General features: G+C 39.4%; 2 protein-coding genes across 5 annotated transcripts; both read left to right on the forward strand.

Annotated features, from left to right (window-relative positions):
* The first annotated feature begins 1217 nt into the window (after positions 1 to 1217).
* Positions 1218 to 19000, forward strand: tmcc1b (transmembrane and coiled-coil domain family 1b). Of its 4 annotated transcripts, none has more exons than XM_042505013.2 (8): positions 1218 to 1353; positions 5222 to 5394; positions 7917 to 7960; positions 8777 to 9556; positions 13853 to 14272; positions 15635 to 16119; positions 16416 to 16551; positions 17634 to 19000. In XM_042505013.2, the coding sequence occupies exons 4-8, from the start codon at positions 8954 to 8956 to the stop codon at positions 17946 to 17948; spliced, it is 1959 nt and encodes a 652-aa protein (XP_042360947.1). In that variant the 5' UTR covers positions 1218 to 1353; positions 5222 to 5394; positions 7917 to 7960; positions 8777 to 8953; the 3' UTR covers positions 17949 to 19000. The 4 variants fall into 4 exon arrangements, with proteins under 4 accessions (XP_042360947.1, XP_087944443.1, XP_042360956.1 ...); XM_088088317.1 differs by having other exon boundaries at positions 9291 to 9556; XM_042505022.2 differs by lacking the exon at positions 1218 to 1353 and adding an exon at positions 3233 to 3369.
* Positions 19001 to 20118: 1118 nt separating this feature from the next.
* LOC121956071 (transmembrane and coiled-coil domains protein 1-like) lies at positions 20119 to 24825 on the forward strand. The gene is made up of 4 exons (XM_088088358.1): positions 20119 to 20357; positions 21749 to 22207; positions 22920 to 23055; positions 24113 to 24825. Exons 2-4 carry the CDS (start codon positions 21993 to 21995, stop codon positions 24431 to 24433), a joined length of 672 nt encoding a protein of 223 aa, XP_087944484.1. The 5' UTR covers positions 20119 to 20357; positions 21749 to 21992; the 3' UTR covers positions 24434 to 24825.
* Positions 24826 to 24829: the final 4 nt, after the last annotated feature.

Below are 24829 nucleotides of genomic sequence, written 5' to 3' on the forward strand. Positions count from 1 at the left end.
ATACTGCAATTTCAAAATCTGTTAAAAGATAGCAATATATTATCTTGCAATCCTTCGATCACTTAACTGTTTAACCCTCTGAAACCTGGATCGACATCAGTTTTCTTGTGCTGCATGCAGATGCCTTTTACAAGTATTTAAACCTTTTAACTGTGAGTAAATTGGTTTGATTTCTTTTGAAAATGTTGAGAAAAGAGGCAATGAGCAACTCAGCAAGACATGTCCTGCAATTTGTAAAAGATAAGTACATTTTTACTTTAAGAATTAAAAATGTGGATGAAACTAGATTTATAATAATCATAATCATATATTTTAAAGTACAGAATCATTATTTTGCTATTTATTTTTAAGCATTTTTAAAAGACATTTCCTTGAGTGCTTTGTTTTTGTTGCTTTCCTTTTTTTTTTTTTTTTACAAACTTCTTACAGAATGTGGGGTCATTTCCTCTGACGATGCCCAATGTCTTCTTCCCCTCTTTTGAAAAAAACAAAACAACAAAAAAACCCCCCAAAACTCTTACACTGCCTGAAACAGTATTCTGATGGGCAAATAGCCTACTGACAATTTTTTTGTTGGTCCAGAAGTAGTCACATTTGAATTATATTGAGTCTAAAAATACTTGAATCAGTAAAATATAAAATATATTTCCCTGAAGCTAGCTCTGTTATCAGTGAATGTCAAACAGGATGTCAAGAACCTGGGTGTGCTTTTTAACACTAACCTCGCCTTTAAAAGGCACACAAAGTCATCCAGTCACTTCCATCTTAGGAACATTGCTAGAATTTGATCTATTCATAGTTTTAATGACACCCAAACCATCATTTATACTTTTATTTCCTCATGATTGGATTACTGCAATATGGTCTTTTAACAGGAATAAGTCAGAGATCAATTCATAGACTCCAAATTGTGCAAAATACAGAGGCGAGGCATCTAACTCGGGACTGGGGGACTAGGGGACTGGACTACTACTTATTTATCTATCCTATTTGTCTTTTGTGTTAATTTTTCTTTTGTGTTGTTTTTTTTTCTGTATATGTGTTTCTATGATTTTATGTGTAAAGCACTTTGTAACGTTGGTTTTGATAGGTGCTATAAAAACATTATTATTATCATTATCATTATTATTATTATTATTACAGCCTCGAAGACACTTTCAGTATTCACATCCACAGTCATAACCACAGTGATAAACCTATAACCTGTGTGGATGATGGTGTGGGTCCTGTGGGCTGGTTATCTGTCTGGTACTCAGCTGTTCTGACGTCGAGCACGCTATTTGACGTCACCGTGGGAGTGTTCCACCATCGGGAGAAATGAACGGTCATCAACACAATCCTCTCAGCGCCCATGTAAGTCCAAGCCAGCAAAACACACATTTTGCGAAGCCGTCTATGAATGAAATGTGTTTCCATATGCTGCTGTCCGATCTGCTCCGGGGTTACGGTTGATTAACGTTGTTTATCCAATTGTCGCTGGCCGCCTGGCGAGCTGCCCTGCTCGCCTGTAGCTAGCCGCGGCTGAGGCTGAGGCGATGTTTTTCAGCTACGGTGTAGCCAGCCTGCTAACTGACAGGCGGAGCGGACAGGCGGCGAGTAAGCGCCTGATTTACCACCCAGGACCGTCTGGACGGGGGATCTTAACTGTAGTTACATATGAGTGATTACGAAAAGCGAATTCATGTGAAGGTTTAACTTTGGAGACAACACCCAGGCCGCATACTATGATATTTTCACAGCCGTCAGACCAGGATATGTTAAAGTGTTACTACTTTGGCTTTTTTAGCTGCCTGTAAACAAATTTTGACTTGATTTTCATTTTTAAACACTAGCTGATATTATTGTTAATACCGAGCGGGGACTCTAAGCTAATGCGGAGCTTCACCGTGAGAACTGGAGGGCTTGAATACGCCACCGTGAAATACAAGACTCCAAGGTGTGATTAAGAAAGCCTGGTGGGAGTGTGTGACAGATGGCTACCCAATACCTCCAGTCTATATCACTCTGTATTTTCACACCTGCGAGGGCGCTTTATGGTGGTGGTGTCAGCTGGACACGGTTCTAATGCATCTCTGTAAAAATGGAGTTTCAATTTTTAATGGTTAATTAAATATTTGGAATATAATTGATATAAAATACAAGGATGCCTCAATATTCGTGACTCAATACAAGAGGTGGGAATCCCCTGAGTTCCCTCAATATGATAATATCGCGATACTTAAGTCACCACACAATACTGTGATCTCAAAGGTGTTGCTATATACTGAGTATGGCGATAATATTGCAGTGTTTAGCTATTATGACCTTTTTTAAAATTCGTCTGTTTTTATCCAAGATAGATGTTTAACTTTTTTCATCTCACTGTGTGTATCTGGAGGACTGAGAAAAGCAATTGATTTTATTATTCAATTGTGCTACCAAAAGTTGAATTTGTAGGTGTATTATTAATTATTTTTTATAGAATAATAAAAAAAGAATATGTGGCATTGGTGAATAGATAAGATATTGCTACACACAAAAAAATATTGCAATACTACGCTGCATCGTTGTTGTTTTTTTAACCCTACCCCTACTATAATTACAGAAATGTAATATATACATCTACTGAATATACAAATATGAATTTTAAGTTGCTGTAATAATTTAAAGGTTTAATGCTCTGTTTGTGATAAAGGCAGCTCTCTGGCAGCTGTCATACACACAAAATATTTCAGTACATAACCTTAACCTGTTGAAACCTGGAGTGACATGACTTTTCTTGTGCTGCTTTCAGATGCCCTTTACAAGTATTTAAACCTTTAAACTCTTAGCAAATTGATGTGATTTCTTTAAAAAAAAAAACATGGGAAAAAGCCAGGGGAAAAATTCAAAGCTAATTATTCTAATTACATATTTAAATTATGTTATAGAATAGTTATAATTTTGTTTCTCAGATGATTTGTTTTTTTTCTTTTTTCCTTTCATTTATTTCCTTCCTTTCCTCTTTTTTTTAAATTTTTTTTAAAATGTGTTTTTTAACCAATTCCCGGGTAATTTTGTTGCACTGTTTTATTCTATTTTTTTTTTTTTAGTTTATAATTTAATATATTTTTTTGAGTAATTTGTTATTTTGTTGCTTATTACCTTCTTCCAATGTTTTTGAAAGAAATCAAGCCAATTTCCCCAAGTTTCAATGGGTTAATGTATCAACACATAAACTACTATAACAACTGCTGTGACCTCGCCCCGCTCAGCAGCACCGGTGTGCGCTGTATAGCAAAACGAACACCCCCCGGTGCACCACGTTAGCTTGCGCTGCTAGCTACAAGAGGAGCAGACAAGGCATCAAAACGGGGTCAACGATGTATCCTGACTTCATCTACCACAGCGGTCAGCACCACCCGACAATAAAACGTTCACTTAGCTTGACATTTTCCTCAAATATGTCCTACAGTGTTGTGTTTTAAAGGCCAGGCCTACGAACCTTGGCTAGCGAGCTGCTAATTTCATCCTCTTCTTATCTCTAGCTAACGTTAAACCGTTGGGCTCAGACTATTTGCAGTAACTTATTAACGTCTTCCGTGAATACAGCCCGGTATTTGTGTGCATTATTTACTCTGTCACATCGTCTGCTTTTTAATTTTTAAGCATACGCGTGTATTACGGTTACCCTGCGTGTAATGACACCGAATGCACCTGTAACCTATTGAGTAATTTAGTTAACCACCCTAACGGCTGTTTGGTGATAGTACGCTTTCTTAACGCCGGTGTGTTTTATTAAAAGTTTGTGTTTAACGTAATAATCTAAAGAAAATGAAACTTTATTGTCAGGCCAGTATAGGTGTTATTACTGAAGAGGTGGTGATGATCTCATCGGGATGTACGTATGACTGTGTCCACGCATTGACGCAGACAGGGAAGCTCGTGTTCATACATTGTTTACCATTTGTTGGTGTTTTATCGTCACTTTCCATTATTTAATCTCACTTGTGCTTCTGTTAAACAGGCCGATTGTTCATGTCCTGTTATTCCCACAGGGCTATTCAGCACTGTTAATTAACATTACACAATTAATTAAGCTAAAAGGCCTTGGAGGCCTGAGCTGTACAAAATGAAAACACGTGTTTTCATTTTCATTTAAGTTTGTAAGCCACAGACTTGTAGGAGCTTGCTGTGCAAATAGCTGTTTTGGTGGGGTGATCGCTTAAATGTTATTGGCTTCAGTTTGTAGATCTTGCAGTGGGCTGCATCACAAGAACGGTCTGTTTAATTATTTTAATGACATATTAACATACAGTGTTTCAGTTTGTGATCAAACCCTAGTCCAGACTGGAGAAAATGATTTGGTGTTTCAATATATCTGACACAGAAAGTACCCTGGTTTAACCCATAAACCTGCATTCATTATTTATTTGCTTGTTTTTTGCCAGTTGGCACTATTATCATTTAATAAAGTTGTTATATATAATATGTTAGTGAACAGTTGCATAATTATACAGTCAGCTCACGTAAATAAGCATTTACTTTAAATGATATTTCTATGCAAACCGAAACGATGAAGATAATAATGATAATAACATTAATAATGTTAACTGAGTTTATGCTTCCAAGATGTTTTATCATGCTCATCAGCTAGCTGTTTGGTGGCAGATTTTTCTGTGTTATATCACAGATAGTTCTCATTGCTTGCATACAATTTCTCATAGTTTTAGTCTACAGTAGGATCATTATTTAATCCCCCTAAGTATCATGAATCAAAAGAAAACCATTGTTAACAAGTGCTCTGAAGCGCTGATGGTCTAAATATCTGACTGATCAATAGAAACTGTTGGTCCGCTTTTTTGCCTTTCCAGTGTTTTTTGACTATTGATTTGTTGTATGTGCACCATTAGTAAACTAGTTAATTAAATGCTGCTGCCCTTGCTAGTCAGCAGTAAATATACTAGTCAGTTAAGCTAATTAAAATCATTATTTTGTGCAATTGTTTTTCCAATGAAAATACAGTTTCAATAATCAGACAAGTTTCCTAAAGACTCGTTCTTTTCTGTCATATACAGAAATATCATTAAAACAACAATTGTTGGAGTATTGAGTGCAAGATCGATTTAACAGTCCATTAACATTTTAATAAATTGGGATGTCTCTTTTGTGTCTGAAGTTGTCATCTTAAAATGTAAGACTTCTCTTTTTAACAAACAGTTTCTTATGACGTCTTGCCTCTGTTTCTTTGTTTTCCTTGCAGCATGTGATTTTTCTAAATATCCATGGAAACAGCTGACCAAAGTTTGACAGCTATCCCACCAGTTGCCCATTTGTAGTAATTACCCGGAGGAAACAGTGCCGGAAAACGCTTGGATTACGCCTTTTCCTGTGTTAATAGATTCACTAATCATCTGCTGATGACCACATCTGAAGGTATGTTTATGACCAGTAATAGAAAGTGAAGAGAAAACTGCTGCTGAATGTATATGATTTTCATCCCACTTTCCATATTCAATCTAAGCACTTATAACAAAATATTATTGTAAAAACAATCTGAAAGTAATGAGTATGAATCATAAGTGATATGTGCAGACACTGGAATAAAGCATTAGCCGTGTGCTGCAGCAGTGACCCAAGAGGACATTCTGCTGTCATTTTGCAGAAATGTTGCTTTAAAACATGTCAAAGCTTAAATTCTGCTAGACATATACTGCACAGTGTGGATGATGTGACCTTGGAGCTCTGCATGTACAGAGAGTGATAGGCGAATGTTGGCTGACCCACTTTGAAGAGAACACTTTGCCCTTAGCCGAGAGGAGTCGGACATCATTGTATTTTCATTGTAGATGAGGGATACAGTTCCATTTCTGCGTGGACTTTCTGTTTCTATGTTTGTCTTTAGTTTCGATGTTACAGAGCTTTCTGCAAATATGTCGCAGTGAGGCACTGAATGACTCTGTCAGTGATCAGTGATTCAGGATCAGGAAATGTGGTTAAAGAGTAACTGTTTTCCTGATCTGAGGAATCCATAGTTGAAGCTCAGTGTTAAATTATAGAGTCTATACTGTATAATAATTCACACCTTATTGTTATGACATGTGTATCAAATAGCCAGTAAGATGTGCGCCTATGGCTGACACCTGTGAGTTATGAAGCAGTGGCAATGACATGCTCAAACCTGCTCTCGGGAGTGTCGACAACTCAAGCTTAACGCATAATGTGTAACATAACTTTATTGTGTTTGAGTGAATGCAGTTCAGGGCGAGCAGTAGTCTGCTCAAGTATTGTCTGTACAGAGGGAGGGATGCTTGATGCAAATGAGCTGAATTAACGATGGCAGTAAGTGAACAATATTACGATTTAAAAAGGAAACCTTTATCCAAGCAGCATTTTGATAAGCAAGACTTGGTGAAGCTACTGTTTTCATTATTGTACTGTTCACTACCACCTACCCTTTAACAGAGTGCTGTCTTATTCAACACTGCAGATCCAACAGCAGGACCAGCAGTAATGAGTCACTGCGTATCACTAATAAAGCATTTCTTAGGGTTTTTGGTGCTAGATTGTGCTGCTGGCTTGTTAAGTGATACTTTGTAGCTCTGCGGATTTGTGGAGTCATTTTTCAGTTTGTCTGCAAAAAAATACACATACTACATAGACAATAGCTATAGGATTTGGATGTTTCCTTTAGAGGAACGTGTTTCTCTCTTGTAAAACAGCCCGTCTGCGTGCTCGAAAGATAACGGCGGTTGGATCGGAAAGTGTTACCGTTGATAAATGAATTGTATTCTGGTCTTTGTTAAAAGTACAAAAGTTATACCATTATTATTGGGTGTATTTATGTTTAACAATATGTGAATTTGAGCATGCAGAGGCATGGCTGAACTGGCTGAGTGAAGTACGTTGCTGGTTTTAGAAATGGGAATGCTTGAGCACCGAGGTTAGAGTAATGACTTTCCATAAGGGATTGATTAGTTTGAAAGATTACCAGTGTAAATATATTGACAAACAAATCACAAAAAAGGGAAGCAGTAATATAAATGCAGAACTATTTTAAGTAGCCAGAAACTAATCAATTCAAATCAATTTTTATTTTATTATTTTTGCATATTGTGCAGCCTAACTGGAGGGCAACCAACAATAAAGGCCGCACATGCACTAATTTAAAAAAATGCAAAATGAAGAGTGTTAATTATGGTACGTTTTGTTCATTTTCAATAATGAGCGCAGTCATTCACAAACACCATCCCACCCCTCCCAAATAACAAAACTTTCTCAGTAAAAAGAAAATCTTGGACAAACATCAAATATAAATGAGCATGAAATTATAGAAAAGCATATTTGAATATAAAAAAATTCAATAGTAGCTTGAATCGTATTACATAAAATTTTCATGACGTCCTCTGCCTGTTCTGCCATTGTGAAGTTTTAGAATGTTTTGGTCTAGATGGTGCCAGATAAGTACAGGTAAAACATTTTTAAACCTGATGTCAATGTAAGAATAAATATTTGCGTATAAGTATCCTGCACATTTGTTGGCTTGTTTCCTGAGGACAAATGGAGGACAGGAGGTCTCTGCTGCAGATGAGTTGTGCAGTGTGTCCAGAGCTGCTGTCATGTTAATGTTGTCATGCCATGTATGCTATAATGTACAATAGTTCCCATTTTAACGTAACAAGGCCCATGGTGCATCAACTTACCGCTGGCTCCTAAGATTTTAAACAAAGGTCCATTAGGTCATTTACAATTTCTCACGGTCAGCATGTTGGAAGCTTTTAAGTCGCTCGTCTGGTGTAGCAGCACTTAACATCTCCATTATTACCAGGTACCACTGAGCTGAAGGGTTGTGTTTATTTCTGTGTGATGCTACAGTGTACCTATTTTTGAACCTTTTCCTTCTCTGTTGTATGGAGCATATTATTTAGGATTCTGTGTTTCTATTTCTGTTCATGTAGCCGATCCTGAGTTGTGAGTCAGTAGAGGAGAAGCTGGGCTGATGGTAAGCTCTCTGTCACACTCTATCTCACCTCCTCTCCTGCTTTCTTTCTCACTGTCTTATTACACGTCGGCAAACCAAAAGGCTTTTATATAATCTGTCATCTTAGAGCCAAAGTGTTGGAATGCTCCTTTAGATCACAGAGTTATAAAATGTTATAAAATGAGATGCAAAGGGGAGGACACCTTGGACACCTTAATCAGTTGAGAATTAGCCAATAATCACTGTCTAGTTTAGAATTTAATTTACATTTTTCACACTTTGTAGTCTCTTTGTTAGCATCATCCAAACACTCTGAATTATGTTGATTATTATTTTCCAAAATGAATACTTTCTGAAATGTAATTATGCAATTATCATGAGGCCTGTTGTACAGTCATACTTGAATGCCCAGAAATAAACAAAGGAAAGTGATTTCAGAAACAGCCTCAGGCATCGACCTTCAACATGTTCAATAAAACAAACTTTGACATTTCAGAAATTGTTCTCAAAGCTTTGTTTATTTTGTATACTTTGTGTTTTTTGCACTACTGGGTTGGCACTGCCAGACATGCCACATGCTGTTAAGCAAAAATGGATACCTGCTGTTTTCATTCAGCGGTGAGAAAATATAGCAATCTTTTAAAAAAAGATTATTGTTTCCAAAAAGATGATTTTTGGACAAAATGAACCTTCTTATGCTCAACTGCAAAAAAAAGTGGTCATGTCTGTGTCAACCCAGTTTATTTTGCGTGTTGTTGTTTTATATTCTGCTGCTTATTATGTTCATCACTCATAGCTGCATGTCATAATTTCCATTTTATTTTCCTTTTGTGGTAGACAAGCATGACATTGAGCCAAGCCACAGATGCATGTCCACTCAAAAGGCCCAACTGAGCGGTGTCCCCTCTGCTTCCCGGCTTTCAACCAGTCGCTCGGTGGGGGGGGGTGTCGACGGGGCGTAGCTAGTCCCCTGCACCCCCAGGTAGAGCCTCACTGTGAAACTGGAGGTCTCTGATGGATCAGGGTAGTAGTGAGCAGAGTCCAGAGGAGCCGGACACAGGAGGCCGGGCGGAGCTGGAAGTCGGCAGGAGGGCGTCGGAGTCAGAGCATGGCTTGTCCAAAATCACCCATAATGCCCTGGAGAACATGGGAGCGTTGGGCCATGGCCTGAAGCAGTTCTTCCAGCCACAGCGCCGACGCTCCTCCGTTTCCCCACATGACTCCGTCTCGTCCTGCACAGGCGCCCCTCCCTCCGAACCCACTGATGTAGGGTCAGAAGTAGGGGACGCTTCCGCCTCCTTGGCCCTCCCTTTGGATTCTGACAACCCTGCCACTTCCGCCCCTCCCGCAGCTCTAAGCCGCGTTCTGCAGCAGATCCGAGGGGCTCCACCAATGATGAAGCGAGGCACCAGCCTGCAGAGCCGCCGCAGCAAGGTGGGGGGTACTGGGGATCCTCCCCAGAAAGGTAGCCCACAGATCCATCGGCGCAGCACACATGAAGCCCTGCTGCAGGCTGGACGCCCACGCTCCTCTTCCACCACAGATACACCTAGCAGCCCAGCTCTCGCTGACATGCTGCTGACCTCTGGGTACCACTCCACTGAGGAGCCCGACAAGGTGAGTGGCTCAGTCCTGTCACGTGTTCCAGGTGAGAAATAAATTATGGTCATGCAACAGAACAGTCTTTTACAGGAAGACACTCCGGTCATGATGCAAGTGATGCACTGGGAGGATTATGATGTAGGTTTACATAGGCAATGGCCCAGAGTGCCAGTGTGTATGTGGGCGCAAGGAGGAGAAAAACATAAAAAAAAACCATTTGGCTCTTCTTTCACACTCATTCTGCAAGTCATAACTCAGATCTGAACACACAGACACAACACACAGACTTTTTATCTCCAGTATCCATCGCAGTTAAATGCCCACGAATTTGCCTTGAAATGAGGGCTGTACTCGATTTAGAATTATGTCAGTCAAATTTTACTTGGCTGTTCAGTACAAAAATTCAACTATATAATCCCTTTTCTTTCATATAGAGTTTAAGAGGTTGAATGGGCAGGACGTTTATGGTGACAGCGACGTTCATGAAGTATCGTAAGAGAGCCAAGTTAGCCATCCGAGCAAAAGCGTGCTAACTACGCTAATGATGCATCAGAAATATGCAAACTTTTTGCTGATGCCAGATCTTAAACAAAATCAGAAGACTGTATTTTAATTAGTTTATTTACCCTCTTTTTTTTTTAAATTGTAAAATACGGTGATAATATTACAAGTGAAGGCAAGTGCAGGGACATGTAAACGGACAAAAGAGATTATTTAAAGCAACGCAAAGACATTGAGTGAAAGTGAAGACAGAGTAAGCCATTGATAAAAAAATTAAACAAAAACAAAACATTAAAAAGGGGATACAGCAACTTCTAAGCAGAAGGCAGAAGACAATGTTATCTTGGAGTCTCACCGGGCAAAGCCTCTCTTCTCCGGCAGCTTCCATCTCAGTCAGACTCACACTGGGCTGGGGTCTGCAGCTACCTGTACTAGAGAGCAGGGTGAAAGCGAGGAGTGTTCAATCTGTGGACCAAAACATCCCCACAAATACCTTGCACACTGACTGATTATTTGAATCTGCGACTGCAAGGATGCCCTGTAAGAAATCACAGAGAAAGGATGCCTCAGTACTCCAGTACTTGCCTCTTATTTATTATGTTTAGGTTTTTTAAGTTTTCTTCAGTATCAAAAGTAATCCAACAATTAGTGTCTGTGCACGAGGACTCAGGAACTACTTATAGCTAATGCAGCATCACTTGAGATGATCACTTACCAATATGTTAACAAATATAGGCAAAAACTGGGCTTGAAGTGTTTTCAACAGTTAATTTACTGATGCCATGGCAACGTATTTCCTACTTGCATCCCAAAAGCATAATCAGGACAGCATCTCTAAAACTCAGAACCTGTTTGTCCTAAATAAAAGAAATAAAATTGTAAATTATAGCATTAACAAAATTTAATGAATGCAAGTTTTTCCTTTTTGTTCTCAATACATGCATTATTCAGCATTTCCCATCCCAACATTAATTTATCCTTCAACACCAACAATCTGCTCTATTCATACACAAGTATTATTGGTATGTTGAAAAAAAAAAGATATAAATCATAGCATGTGTGGTGAAACTCACAACAAGGCATTATTTTACTGAATTCAGGCCTAAAATGTTTTATTCATAGAAAAGTTGGCTTCAGGATACAAAACCTTCAGATGCAAATCGTGATACAAAGAGACACTGTGCACTCATGAGGAAACAAATACATAGTGTTTGTTTTGCAAGCTAGCTGCAAAAAAGGGATAAAACTGAGTCATGCACTAATATCTATGCAACAATGTCAAAACTAAGTGGATTGTGCAAATGTGTTAAAGGCTGTTAATGGTTTAGATGTGCCTGGATGAAGCGGTGAATGGCGAGATGAGCTGTCAGCGGTGGAAGGTCAGCAATTGCCTTTGAGTGGTTGGTCACTATGTGCTTTAAGCCTTTCTAAATTTAGCCTTTTGCTGTCTGAGTGTACTTCAGGTCAGAGGAGGCTTGTAGGGCCAAACAAACTCAAACTTGGGAGATTATTATCTTTTTTCTCGTTTTCTTTATTTTAACAATGAATGTTAATAGAAATCTGGAAAAAAATGCACTTGAAATTGCTTTATTTTAAAGTAGCCCCTTCAAAAACAAGTACAAGAATGTAATAAGTCTGGCACAGTAATTAGAGCAGACGAGTAAACATCTTCACACATTTTAGGGACATTGAAGTACGCCTAGATGCCAGCAGTATGACAGGAGAATCTCTGGAATGACAAATTGGGAGAAAGTAGACATCGTAAAACGAGGGGGTCACGCTGCCGTGTTTCGCAGCTCTGGCAACTCAGTGGAGGCTGGATTTAAGTTCATCAACAGATGTCAAAAACAAGATGGGAATATTTAACTGCGCATGTTCCTGTTCATCTTAAAAAAAAAAAAAAGACCTGTTATCTGTAATGGACAGTTTTTAGCTAAGGCTGATTTATCCTTTGTTGAGAACAAGTTGTATTTGTTGCTTTGCCAACATGCTTGGTAGTCCTCTCAACAAATATAGATTACAAAGGGATTACCCAAGAACCTGTTTGTACTGCATAAATGTTTGCACAATTTGTTTTGTTGACATATAACAAAATGTCTGTAAACAGACTGAAAAGTTATTCATTAGCAGCTCTTCATAATCTCCTCTGTCAATGTAAAAGTTTAACTACATTTTTGTGTACTCTGTGTTGTCAGACAACAGCATGCCCTGTCCTGCGTTATGGTTCACGCTTTAACTGGTTTAAACACATTTTACATACAGTTCAAGTGCAAGGAGCTCAAAAGCTGGGGCCAATAGAGTGCTCCAGTGATGATGTTTTATTGTAGGTTGATGCCAAAGTTAGCATCAACCTGTTTCCCTCATCAAAAAGCCTATGGGATTTTTCCATTGTATTGTATTATTATTATTGCAGCAAATAAGCACTGTGGTGAATAAAAGCTTATGATACTAAAATTTTATGTTCAGCAAGACAGTTTTCACAAATGAAGACCATTGTTATGATTTTTGAAGCATAAATGAAATCGCCATAAGTAAAAAGCTAGTGTGAGGCTATAAACAAACTACACCACAGTTGCATGACTTAACTACACCCCCACAGTGAGGCTGAAGACCCGTGTTCAGCATGATGAGATCCTGTAGTCTCCTTTAGCTACTTGTTAGAAACTGCCTTTTTTAAAAACACCTAAAAACGTAAAAATTACAACTGGGGTCTTTGCCAACATAATTTATGTTGTTGAACAAAATGTGAAAGTCTCTTCAGCTTGTGTTGACTATAGACCTTATTTTAAGAATCTTACCAAAAACCCACTGACTTTGAGAGGAGGGGAACTCATTTCTGGCTTTTAGGACTCTTTCCTCCTCCACTCTAACCAAGATTTAATATTTTCCTCTCTCACTATTTTCTCTCTCTCAATTAATACAATTAAATGATGATAGAAATAAATACAAGAAAAAATAAATAAATACTTATATTCAAATCAACAGCAATCCATTGGATAAAAAAACAGATGCATAAATGAAAAGAGCAAGAACATTTCTTTTGTGTGTGCATGGGTGTGTGTGTGTGTGTGTCTGTGTGTGTGTGGTATCTTTACTGTATATAGATGTAAAAAAAAAAAAAAAAAATTAAAACAAAAAGTGAGACGCGCAGGAGAAATGAAGTATAAATGTCATGTCAGGTGGTTGTTCAGGTGGTTGTTCAGGTGGTTGTTCAGGTTGTCCCGTAGGCTGTCTCTCCCTCTCGCTCTTGCTGCTTTAGTTTGAGACTCACAGCTCTGATGACTGTTTATGACTTCACCTCATTTGCACTGGGCTTTTTAACTCAACTGCTCCCTCAGGGGTAAAATTAAAATCATTGTCATAGTAATCCTCAGTTAACTTGACCTATTTTTGAGCTTTTGTTCCTCACACGTCACTGTGTTTCTCCACCTATGACTTAAACTGGGGCTGCAATGTGACAGTCAAAAGGGAACTTTTGTTTTAAAGGCACCATCTGCTGTTATAAAAGTGAAGTCATAAACTCAGTATATCTGACTGCAGGCTTTTAAAACATAGTCTTGTATTCAAGCCATTACAAATCTAAATTTGTAATGACTGATTTTAAACTGTGTTCTCATGACATACGAGTTCTTATTAGACAATATAAACACCAATTTAAATATTTTAACTTAGTATTGTCAGCATTACATCAGCCAGTGCTTGCACAATATTGCATGCTTAAGTTTTATCATGACAAACAGTGATTTTAATGTGTTTGTCAAAAAAAAATTCAGGTGAATAAAAGCTTTTCTCTCCATTTTTCTTGAACAGTCGGATCGTTATGATGGATCAGGCCCTGCTGTGTCACCCAATGCCCTCCCCTACGGTGCAGATGGTTATGACGTAGTTGACAGTACCCCAGACCCCCAGCGAACTAAGCAGGCCATTGCTCAACTGCAACAGAAGATCCTCAAACTCACAGAACAAATCAAAATTGAACAAACTGCACGTGACGACAACGTGGCTGAATACCTGAAACTCGCCAATAACGCAGACAAACAGCAGAGTGCACGCATCAAACAGGTGTTTGAGAAGAAGAACCAAAAGTCAGCTCAGACTATCCAGCAACTGCAGAGGAAGCTGGAGCATTACCACCGGAAACTTCGAGAGGTGGAGCACAACGGCATCCCCCGCCAGCCCAAAGATGTTTTCCGAGACATGCACCAGGGCCTAAAAGATGTGGGAGCCAAGGTGTGTGCAAAGACATAACATGATAAAAATCCTTTTTTTCCAGAGATCTGAAGTAGGTCCTAAGTTGTTTCAGTTAAAAGATAGCTAGGATCTTTTGAAGTGGTTTTGTATGAGGTACTTATCCTTAGTCAGTGTATTAAATACAGTAGATGTCAGTCGACATGTCTGCAGTTTAGAGAAGCAGGCAGGAATGCTGATAGAAAACTAAGCAATGTACTGCTGTATATAGGTCAGGAACAAATCATAAATCAACAGCCTTAGTGTATGCTTTTTTACGATATTTCCACCACTTGCCATCAGACAGCCATTTCCACCGGGGAACTGGAGCCATTATATTGTTCTCTACAAAGCCAGGTTCTGTTTTAACATTGCTGAACACAGGAGCTGCTGAACATCCTGCTGCCTCAGTCAGTGTTGGTTGTGTTATTGTGTGACTTAGGCATTGAAAAGGCTTAGTTCAGATTCACCACACGAGAGCTGTTCCCCCATCTATGATGACACCATAGATGAGGAACTGAAGCCGTAAAACGCTTCCCCTCGTAAATGGCTGTCTGTGACAAGGCACAGTGGGGAAAATACTCCTAATATAGATTACACTCACTCTTTAGTTTGGACTTTTTTGGTGGCTGAAATATGTTTTGCTGCTGTTCCACCTCCAATGCAAGTATGTTGCTTAGTTTCTGTGGCAGCTCACCTGCCATGCTGACTGACATCTACTGTGCGTAATACACTGACTGTGATCCAGACCAGATCCAGACTATCCCTTTCTGGATTGTTTTGTCCATGCAGGAGATGGATAACAATTAGTTTAATATCTGATGCGTCTATTGAGTAACATTGATTCTTGTAAAGAAGTTGTGAGGTGGTTGTGACAGAAGTGTGGTTGTACTGTGTTAACACCTCTGCACAGTGGAGCTTGCAGAAGTCTTGGGTAGACATTTAGATAGATTTCAGAGTGAATCAGTGTGATTGGACCACATGCAGGGGTAGAAAAGATGACAAGATCAACATGTGGAGTTGTTTTTGTGTCTGGAAATATCTGTGTCTGTGTAGGAAATATCTCAAGAATGAAACCCTGTGGTTATTCCTGAGCGCAGAATTAGCTTTTACCTCCAGAGATCTAGTGAGAGCCTTAGGTCTTATAAAAGCAGTGTATGGTTTTGCTCTAAACTTCAGGATCGGACGTTGCTCTATGGTAAGACAGTTCTTACTGTTGCTGTGTGTTTAAGGCTGTTAAATGACGAGTGCCAACTTTTGTCAGGTTCTGTGATCAATACTTTAGTCATCAGTTTTGACCTAATTTTCACATTTAAATGGCAATTCGATGCAGCTTGAGTACTGACCTGACCTTGCTCATTACAGGTGACAGGGGGATTCTCCAGTTTCTCTCAAGCCACTCATTCTGCGGCTGGAGCTGTGGTGTCTAAGCCGAGAGAAATCGCCTCCCTCATCCGCAACAAGTTTGGCAGTGCTGATAACATTGCAGCCCTGAAGGACTCCTTGGATGAAACCCAAGGAGATGAGGGGGTTGGCCCTGGGGGAACAAGGGCCCTTGGGACAGGACAGTTGCAGTCCAGCCCAAAGTATGGCAGTGATGATGACTGTTCTAGTGCTACTTCTGGCTCTGCAGGAGCCAACAGCACGACTGGAGCCCCTGGAGGCCCCCCTAGCTCTAAGGGCAACACACTTGAACATGCCCAGGCCTCAGGCTTTGACGCTATACTTCATGAGATCCAAGAGCTGCGGGATAACCAAGGCCGACTGGAGGAGTCCTTCGAAAACTTAAAAGCCCACTACCAGCGGGATTACACGATGATCATGGAGGCTCTGCAAGAGGAACGATACAGGTATCATATCTTTTAGTACACTGTCTGTATACAAAAAAGCCGTCATCTTAGAATGATAAGGTTCTGACATTTCTGTCAAATTGAAGATATTTATACAATCTTATTTTGTGACAACTTCTTAACATTATGTGAGGTGTTTTTTTTTTATTCTATGCATTTGTGAACTTTTTCAAATAATTTTTGCTATATGGAACGGAAAAGCTCAGTATCTCAAAACTGCTCAGAACGTAGTTATAAGCTTATACGGTGGCGAAATGCTCTGTTTGTGATGTGCTGCTGTTGTTACTCTTTTTCAGGTGTGAACGTTTAGAGGAACAGCTCAACGACTTGACAGAACTGCACCAGAATGAAATTCTGAACTTGAAACAGGAACTAGCCAGCATGGAGGAGAAAATAGCTTACCAGTCTTATGAAAGAGCGAGGGACATTCAGGTAAGCTTCACCGAAATTAACATGATCTGTGCTTTCCAATAACCATACTACCATACTATTTAGAATGCCTATAAAAATGTAGTATGTCCCAGTACATAGTACTTCAAATGTATTATGCCAGAAAATGATTTTAGATTTTGCAGTCCGCAAGTCAGCATGCATTTCTGGCTTTTCTGACCCACAATCCTGCGCAGGAGAAGATGCACTGAGTGGTAAACAAATGACAGCTCTGAAAGTTGGCTGATAGCTGACTGACAGCTTGTTGACAGCTGACAGAGGCTGAAGTGCTGGATGACAGTGCATTAAAGTGACTAGTGACCAGTGGAATGGTAATAATTGGAATATAAATCGTTTAGGTGAACAAAATAATCATAAAGTTTACCAACAACAGCTAAAAAAATGACTATATTGACAGAGAAATGCATATGTAGGCTTATTTAAGTGTTGTGAAAATGTTAAAATCCACAGTGTATGCAGTTATAACTTGAAAGTTAAACTACATATATTGAAAAGTAAAAAATAGCTCTATTTATTGATTTCTACATCTGGCAAGCTCAGCAAACGGTGTTTTGTATTTATCTCTAAGGCAGTGGGGATATTAGAAAAAGAGGATCGACGTTCAGGGTGCAGTATTATGAGAAAGAATTCTGTCCTGATTATGGGCAAACTGCATGCAACAGCACATATTTTGTAAGAGAGATAAGAGAGAGGCATATAAGACACTTTGTCATTGTAGATGCACGACAAAATTGTGCTTGGCTACATTCAGCCTGACAGCTGTACACAGACATAATAAAGCATTAAATAAAAGCTAGTTAAAACATTAAGGCAAGTAGCATAAAAACACAAATGATGATCATTACGATGACAATACGAAGTGTGTCTTACATACCAATGAATAAATCGCAGCAACAGGTTTAAAGTGCATTATGGCTCAAGTCATGCACAATATAAAGCGCATGTAAAGAACAGGTGCAGTACCTGCTAAAAGTAAAATGAAAAAGTTTGCCATTCTGAATGCATCTGACGTTATCTGCTCTCTCAGCAGCTGTTTCACTGACGGTTTGCTCTCTGACCTGTAGGAGGCGCTAGAGGCATGTCAGACGCGTATCTCCAAGATGGAGCTGCAGCAGCAGCAGCAGCAGGTGGTGCAGCTGGAGGGTTTGGAGAACGCCACAGCACGGACTCTACTTGGAAAACTAATCAATGTGCTGCTAGCTGTTATGGCTGTCCTTTTGGTGTTCGTGTCCACGGTGGCTAACTGTGTCGTCCCCTTAATGAAAACGCGCAGCCGCACGCTTACTACGCTGCTCCTCGTAATCCTCCTCGCTATCCTCTGGAGGCACTGGGATGCCATGTCAGAGTATCTGAATCGCTTTCTCCTGCACCACAGATGACCGGCCTGAAGAGGCTTATTCAAATGATGAAGGGACAGATGCTTTGGGGCTGATGTGTAAAGGGAGGACACTGACCCACACAGGGAGTTGAATCTCAATAGTCCTTTTTCTTTCTCTTCAGCAGCTTCTCAAAACACTCAGGAGGGTTGCATCAGAGGTTTGTCACTTTATCACTTTCTATAACGTGTTTTGAGAAGAATTAAAACTAAGAATAAATGGAGAAGAAGCTGGATGTCTGGCAGTGACCTGCTGTCTTCTGTGCAATTGTGACACAAGCACATCGTGTAAGGGTGAACGGGGCATAGTGAAGGAGGGGCGGAGAGAACTGCACACTTGATTTCTCTCTTCTGAGTGAATTTGTTTACATGTGGAAAACTTTGCATTGTTTCTCCACAGAAGAAATTGTAATTCAGAGTTTTGTTACTTTTGAGCTGATTCAAGTGGTATTGTTTTGACATCACTGCTATTTTTAATACAGCTGATAATTGGCTTTTTATTTTGTTTTAACTGTAATGAGCTGACAGTGTTCTTCTGGTTTAGTCTCCTTTTTTGTAAGTTCTCTCTCTTCTGGTTTTTCAGTCTGCTCTTTCTTTCCCGTTTGCTCAATCTTTTCACCTTTCAGCTTGTGTGACCAACTCTTCCTCCTCTGCTCGCTACACTCTGAAGAACGGGGTGCTTACACATCAGCTACGTTGCTCTGGAATCAGACTTGTCACTGGATCAAATGGTAGTGGGTTCTTGACTTGTTTCTTATGGATGTGTGAAGTCTATAACACTGGTTCTGCCACAACCAGGATATTACTATCAAGATTTTTTTAAGTTTGGAAGTTTGACCCTGCCCTCTGGGCCAACTGGATCCTGCTATCCTGGTGGCTTTTCCACTGCAGAAGAATAATCTATGAACTGAATTAACATACTTGAAGAGCGGTTAAAGTGCTCAAAGACTCAGTGCTTCCGTACTGTTTCTATTAGTGACAATGAAATAGTAATACTTTTTAGTTGATTTTTTTATTTTTTAAAGACAAATAAATTTGCTGTTTTAAAAGGTGAAATTGAAAGTCCAACTTGTGTTTGTCTCCAATGCCAGTAATATCACTAATTTGTCAGAGATGTTCTGATAATTTCTTTCCTTGTTTATCGGCAGATACCAATAACCAATATGATAAGTTTGGGTTCAATATACTTCTCACTCTGTATGGATGTGAAATAACTGCTATCATTGTTACATGGCATGGCCCAGGTCAAACACTTTTTTAAAGCATGAACACATACATACATAAAAAGAATGTCATAGAACATTATTATAACTGAGGAAATGAAATAATTCCTTTAAAAAACTTCAAGTGCAACAAAAATTTAGGAAAATAAAATACATTTGAAATTTTAAAGAGTACTTTAAAATTATGTATAAAACAGTAACGCAACAACACTTGAATGTTCTGGAAATCAATTCTTATCTGCTATAGCAGTAGTTGCCTGTGGCGGCAAAGCTCAACTTGGTGTGTTGGCTATTGTTTTAGAGCGGCACAGAATTACTATCTGGGAAAACTCCTGCATTTCCCGCGCGTGAAACTGCTTTTAATTACGTGGAATTGAATTGGTATACAGACTTGCATACTCACCAATACCTGGTCCAGCATTTTAAGCAGAATCGGAGGCTTTTTATGATACTGTAAGGGTATTGTAACAACTCTTTAAATTGTACATCGAACATTACATTACAAAAAGCCTCTTGCTGGGGTCTGAAGTTCACTTGTTGGCCATATTTGTGGATTATACTGTATGAAAGAGTAGCTGTGTTCTTACAGGGGCTACAAAGAAAGATACTGTTGTGATTAATCGGTAAAACTTATTGCAAAGGTGAAAAACCCCAGGACAAAAAATGTTACTCATTCCTCTAACCTCGGCCAACATATTCAGGTGGGTTAAGCTTAGTGAGAGGGGCCACCAAGAGAGCTCAGTATTTTCACAGCAGACATTTTGACATGTCATAGCAAAATAAAAGTACAAGTTTATTTAATAACATTGACGATGGCTGTATTACATTAAATGAGGCCACAGTATTGTGTAGGCTCGCTGGAATAGCTCACAGGGTCACTTGAAGAACTTAGACATCTATGTTATTAGTTATCTGCCATGACATGAAAAAACTGCTCTGTAGACAATATTAGTTTATTAGTGCAGCTGACTGTTTTCATCAGAAGCAGATGAATACTATATGTATAAATATTTGCAAACAGGTGCAACAAAGCAAAGAGATTCAGGGACATGTCAGTCACTACAGTCTGCACAGCCCAAACAGTCCAGAGAAGAGGTCTAATCATGCACAGTTACTGAAGTCACCTGTGAAGTGAACAGAGGTACACATGGCATCATGAAGCCCATTTCCCGTCTCCCTGCACCTTACAGGTAAGTCAAATTGTGCTAGAAACTCATTCTCTGCTTCAGACGATTTTTTTTTAAAAACGGACTCTATCCAGCTTTTCCCCCTGCAACATTCAAACTTTAAGCTGCTCACAAACCACGTGCATAAGACAAGCAGTTTGACAACTTACTGAATTAACTTTTACCATGAAAAATGCGACTGTGATTTTACTATAATACATCCACGCTGTGACTCGTTGGCGTCTTACCGTTGCTAAGCAACACATGAATCGGTTAGCGGGCGGTGGACCGTCAGTTTAGCTTAGCAAACTGCTAACTGTAGCTAAGCTGAAAAAGGTGTATAGCTGTGAGTGTGTTGTTGTTTACAGGATTTATTTTGTACGCGATGGTGTTAATTGAATGCTGGGCATCTTTGTAACAGCATAAAGTTGTTTACGGTGTGGAACCATTAACCTTTAATGCTTTTAATGATTAATGCTGAGTGAGAACATCTGATGGACCCCAAGTTGCTAAAAAGCTAAACTAGCAGTTACATCTGTCACCTTAATTTGAAGCCAGGTAAGTATCCACTCATATAATTAAGTTTAAGACAAGCATTTTCTCTCATTTGACCTTCCTGTAGAGTTCTGTTTTTTGTTTTAATTGCATTTTTTGTCTTTTTTTCTCTCCACTGCAGTTCTGTAGAAGGAGGAAAAATATGCATAATTTTATATTTCAAATTTGAGATTAATTTAACAATCCTCTCTGAGAAGACTGTGGGCGGTTTTATAGGGAATTCTGTGTAGAAAGTGTTTTCCCTCCATCAGTATAATAGTATCATTAAGACCTAACGCCATGCAACCAGGGCCTGAAAGAGTTACAGAGTGTGCTTTCCTGGTACCTTTAGTTTATTTATGGCTAAAATAAACTCTTCCCAGCATTTTATTGAGACATGTTTAAAGGCCAAATGTTCATATTTTTAAAAATAAAACATGGCCATCTAATTCTGATGGAGTAACTGTGTGAAAGGGCCAAAATAGAAACCTCACACTAGGCTCAAAGAAGGGTAGAGGTCTCAGGTCAGATTCCCACCTTATATATACAGTATATCCTTTATTTAACCAGGTTAGAGTCACAGTGAGATTTTTATTTCATTTTATTTTATTTTATTTTTTGGCTAAGAGTGCAGCATAAACATTAAAGCAAACACAAGCAGACAACTGCAACTGCCACACTATAAATGAGCAAGTATGACATCCAGTTTATAAAATGCAACACAGACAAAAAAACAATTGTAAAATACATGTGTGGTGTACAGTATCCAGTATTGAAGAAGAATTCTGGAAATAATATTCTGGCTTTTGTCATGCTCAAATTAAGTTAAGTACCAAGTGGTTCTGGGTAGTTGCCTACTAACCCTATTCTGCCCAGTACAGGCGACAGGTGGTCTCTCCAGCTTCCCTCTCACTATTTACTCTTCAGTTGGCGCTGTGGTGTCCAAGCTGAGCAAATCTCCCTCATCTTCAAAAGTTTGGCAGCACTGATAACACTACAGCCCTGGAGGACTTGGATGAACCAGAGGGAGATGAAGGTGTCAGCCCTGGAGGAGCAAGGGTTCTCAGGACAGGACAGCAGCTGCGATCCAGCTGGAAGCATGGCAGTGACGATGGCTGTTATGTCATGCTTGGCTCCTCAGGAGCCCATGGAGGATCCCACAGCTCCAGGGACAACACCCCTGACCATGCACAGGCATCAGACTTTGATGCTATACTCCAAGACGTCCATGAGCTCCAGGAAAACAATCGCAAACTTGAGGAATGCTTTGAAAACTTGAAAACTAAACACCTACAAAGCTACACAGAGATTGTGGAGGCCCTACATTTGGAGCAATACAGGTAGGACATGCTTACTATAGTACTCTGTGGGTCAGGAGTGTTTCTAGGGAGTGTCCTAGGGTGGCATGGGTCACCCCTGAAATCTGATGTGCCACCTCATGCGCTACCCCATTATAACTGGCTATCTTCCAGTCAGTTTGAACTGTTTGACCAGTATACTGAATTTTCGTTTATAGGTGCAGTTCAGTCTTAAACCTGAGAGGCAGTAATGTGCCATAGTAGTATTTAGCCTGACTGATTTTCCAAACAAAATAATTAATACAACTGTCAAAAAGTTTGTTCACACAGGCTCATTTATTTATTTATTTATTTATTTTTATTGCTTTTGTTGGCACTTTATACTTTCTATTTTACTATTTACTTTTGGAGGAACAATTTCTTTATTAAAGTATGAAAGCTTTGTTTTACATTTGTGTGGTGTCACTTGGTTGTGTTGTAATTGGTAGGTCTATTTATCTTTTGAACTAATGTATCAACAGGAATGTAAGACACCGCAATGCTAGTAATTAAAGAAGGTATGTGTAGTGGGGACAAAAATGGTCATTTAAAGGTATACTGACATATGTGCCTGCAGCAGCGCTCGTTCTTCACGCCACCCCTGCATAAGTCAGTTTTTTTTTTCACCCCAGTGAAAAAAGTCTGGACACACCAGTGCTGTGGGTTTGAGGGAACTTCCTGTTTGTGCTATACTCATGTCATTACTGTTTTGCAGGTGTGAACATTTAGAAAAACAGCTCTATGACTTTACAGAACTGCACCAGAACGAAATTGTGAACTTGAAAGAGGAACTAGCCAGCAAGGAGGAGAGGACTGCTTATCAGACTGATGAAAGAGGGGCAGATATTCATGTAAGCCTCTATTTCACAACAGACATTTTACGTCATTGCAAGAAAAGCACACGTGTTACTAATAGCATTAATAATGGCTGTGCTACATTCAGGCTTATTGGAATAAACACGCATTAATCAGTATTACCTGCACCTGTGCTTTTCCTGCTGTGACTGATTTATTACAGAACCAACAGGCCAGCTGCCCCTTCGCCCCACGAAAGCTCCAAGCTTACTGTTTGTCATCTGGTTTTTGGCAGTGTAGTTGAAAATTTGTTTAGGAAAATGCACCACTAAACATCCACTGACATAATAAGGATATTACTGTGGGTTTTTGGGGAAATCTGGTTTTAATACTTACAACAATTTGTTAGATGCTGCGTATTCCTTGGTTAAAGTGTTGAAGGATAGCACATTACCATGCAGCAAATCTGGAGCCAGGTAGTATTCAAGTATAGAGAAACTCTACACATTCCACAGAGAATGGGAGTAACGGTTTTAATAGGGCCCCAGGAGCTTGATGTTTACCTGGGGCTCTGTAGTGAGCCAAATGTCCCCACAAATAGGGTGCCGAATGGCACCATTCTCTGATTCACAATAAAAATAAAGTGATTCACATTGGGAATTTGTTTTTACTTTTAATATACAGAAGGTGCCAGAGTGCATAAAACAGCATCAAAATAGAAGTTGTTTATCAAAAGAAATTGTCAGTGTAGGATATGCTGCACCCCCATCAGTGGTCCTAGCTAGGCCACGGATATCCTAAAATCCTAGAAACATCCTTAAATCCTAGAAATGTCCTAAAATCCTAGACACATGTATGGAGCTGCTGCGATTTGCAGCTGGCCTCCTATCATTTTGCAAAAATGCCACCCAAGTAAAGCAAGTTGAGTATCTCTGCTGTTGCAGGTTAATTTCCTAATGGCTGTCACATATCAAAATATATTCCATGAAATCGATCTACAAATTAAATATGTGGTGCTGTATATGTTTAATTCCTCTGTGATGCTGTGTATGTCAAATTACTCTGAATAGTCATTAGAGCACCTTCACTGAAAGTTTTGTCTCTCCCCTGTAGGAGGCGCTGGAGGCATGTCAGATACGTCTGTTCAAGATGGAGCAGCAACAGCATGTAATGCAGCAAAGTTTGGAGAACACCACAGCAGGGACCCGTTTTGGGGAACTAATCAATGTGCTGCAGACTGTTCTGGCAGCCATTCTAGTTTTTGTGTCCACAATGGCCAACTGTGTCATCCCTTTGATAAAAACATTTAGCCACACACTTTCTACACTGCTTTTTGCAGGCCTCTTCTACTCTCTCTGGAAGCACTGGGATGCCCTCTTAGATTATCATTATTACTTTCTCTGCACTCAACATCCTGAAAAGGGAGACAAATAAACCTGTCTCGACTCAAGTATTACTGACATCTCTTCGGAAATCTAATGCAAAAAAGAGCCCTATATACTCTTCAGCCCAACCTCACTGCTTCCTGTTAACAGAGGTCAAATCTAATTTTCAGTTTCAGTTCTACATCCTATAGTTGTGTTGCTGCCACTGTTTAAGGGGACCACCACCTAAATTAAGATTTTCAGTAAGTTATCACCATGTCTTAGGAAAGTCAATATTTGTGAACATAAGTTACTCTTTGTTGTATTTTCAGTTCTGAAATACACAATGTACCCATATACTCAGAATATTCCCCTGGGTGCTCAGTGTCATCAGTAACATCTTTACTAGTTAATTGTCCATGGAGCAGCTCCAGACTTCATACTGTGGCTTCACAAATTAAACTTT

Source organism: Plectropomus leopardus, chromosome 2 (genome assembly GCF_026936395.1).
Source record: "Plectropomus leopardus strain MGB_pleo_1.0 chromosome 2, ASM2693639v1, whole genome shotgun sequence".
NCBI classification, from domain to species: Eukaryota; Metazoa; Chordata; class Actinopteri; order Perciformes; family Serranidae; genus Plectropomus; species Plectropomus leopardus.

Bases quoted from the DNA above. Each gene is read 5' to 3' on its own strand.
- LOC121956071 (XM_088088358.1), top strand. From the start codon at position 21,993: ATGCTTGGCTCCTCAGGAGCCCATGGAGGATCCCACAGCTCCAGGGAC. The intron at 22,208-22,919 runs GTAGGACATGCT...ACTGTTTTGCAG, and splicing joins CTACATTTGGAGCAATACAG to GTGTGAACATTTAGAAAAAC. The intron at 23,056-24,112 runs GTAAGCCTCTAT...TCTCCCCTGTAG, and splicing joins AAAGAGGGGCAGATATTCAT to GAGGCGCTGGAGGCATGTCA.
- tmcc1b (XM_042505013.2), top strand. From the start codon at position 8,954: ATGGATCAGGGTAGTAGTGAGCAGAGTCCAGAGGAGCCGGACACAGGA. The intron at 14,273-15,634 runs GTGTGTGCAAAG...TGCTCATTACAG, and splicing joins TAAAAGATGTGGGAGCCAAG to GTGACAGGGGGATTCTCCAG. The intron at 16,120-16,415 runs GTATCATATCTT...ACTCTTTTTCAG, and splicing joins CTGCAAGAGGAACGATACAG to GTGTGAACGTTTAGAGGAAC.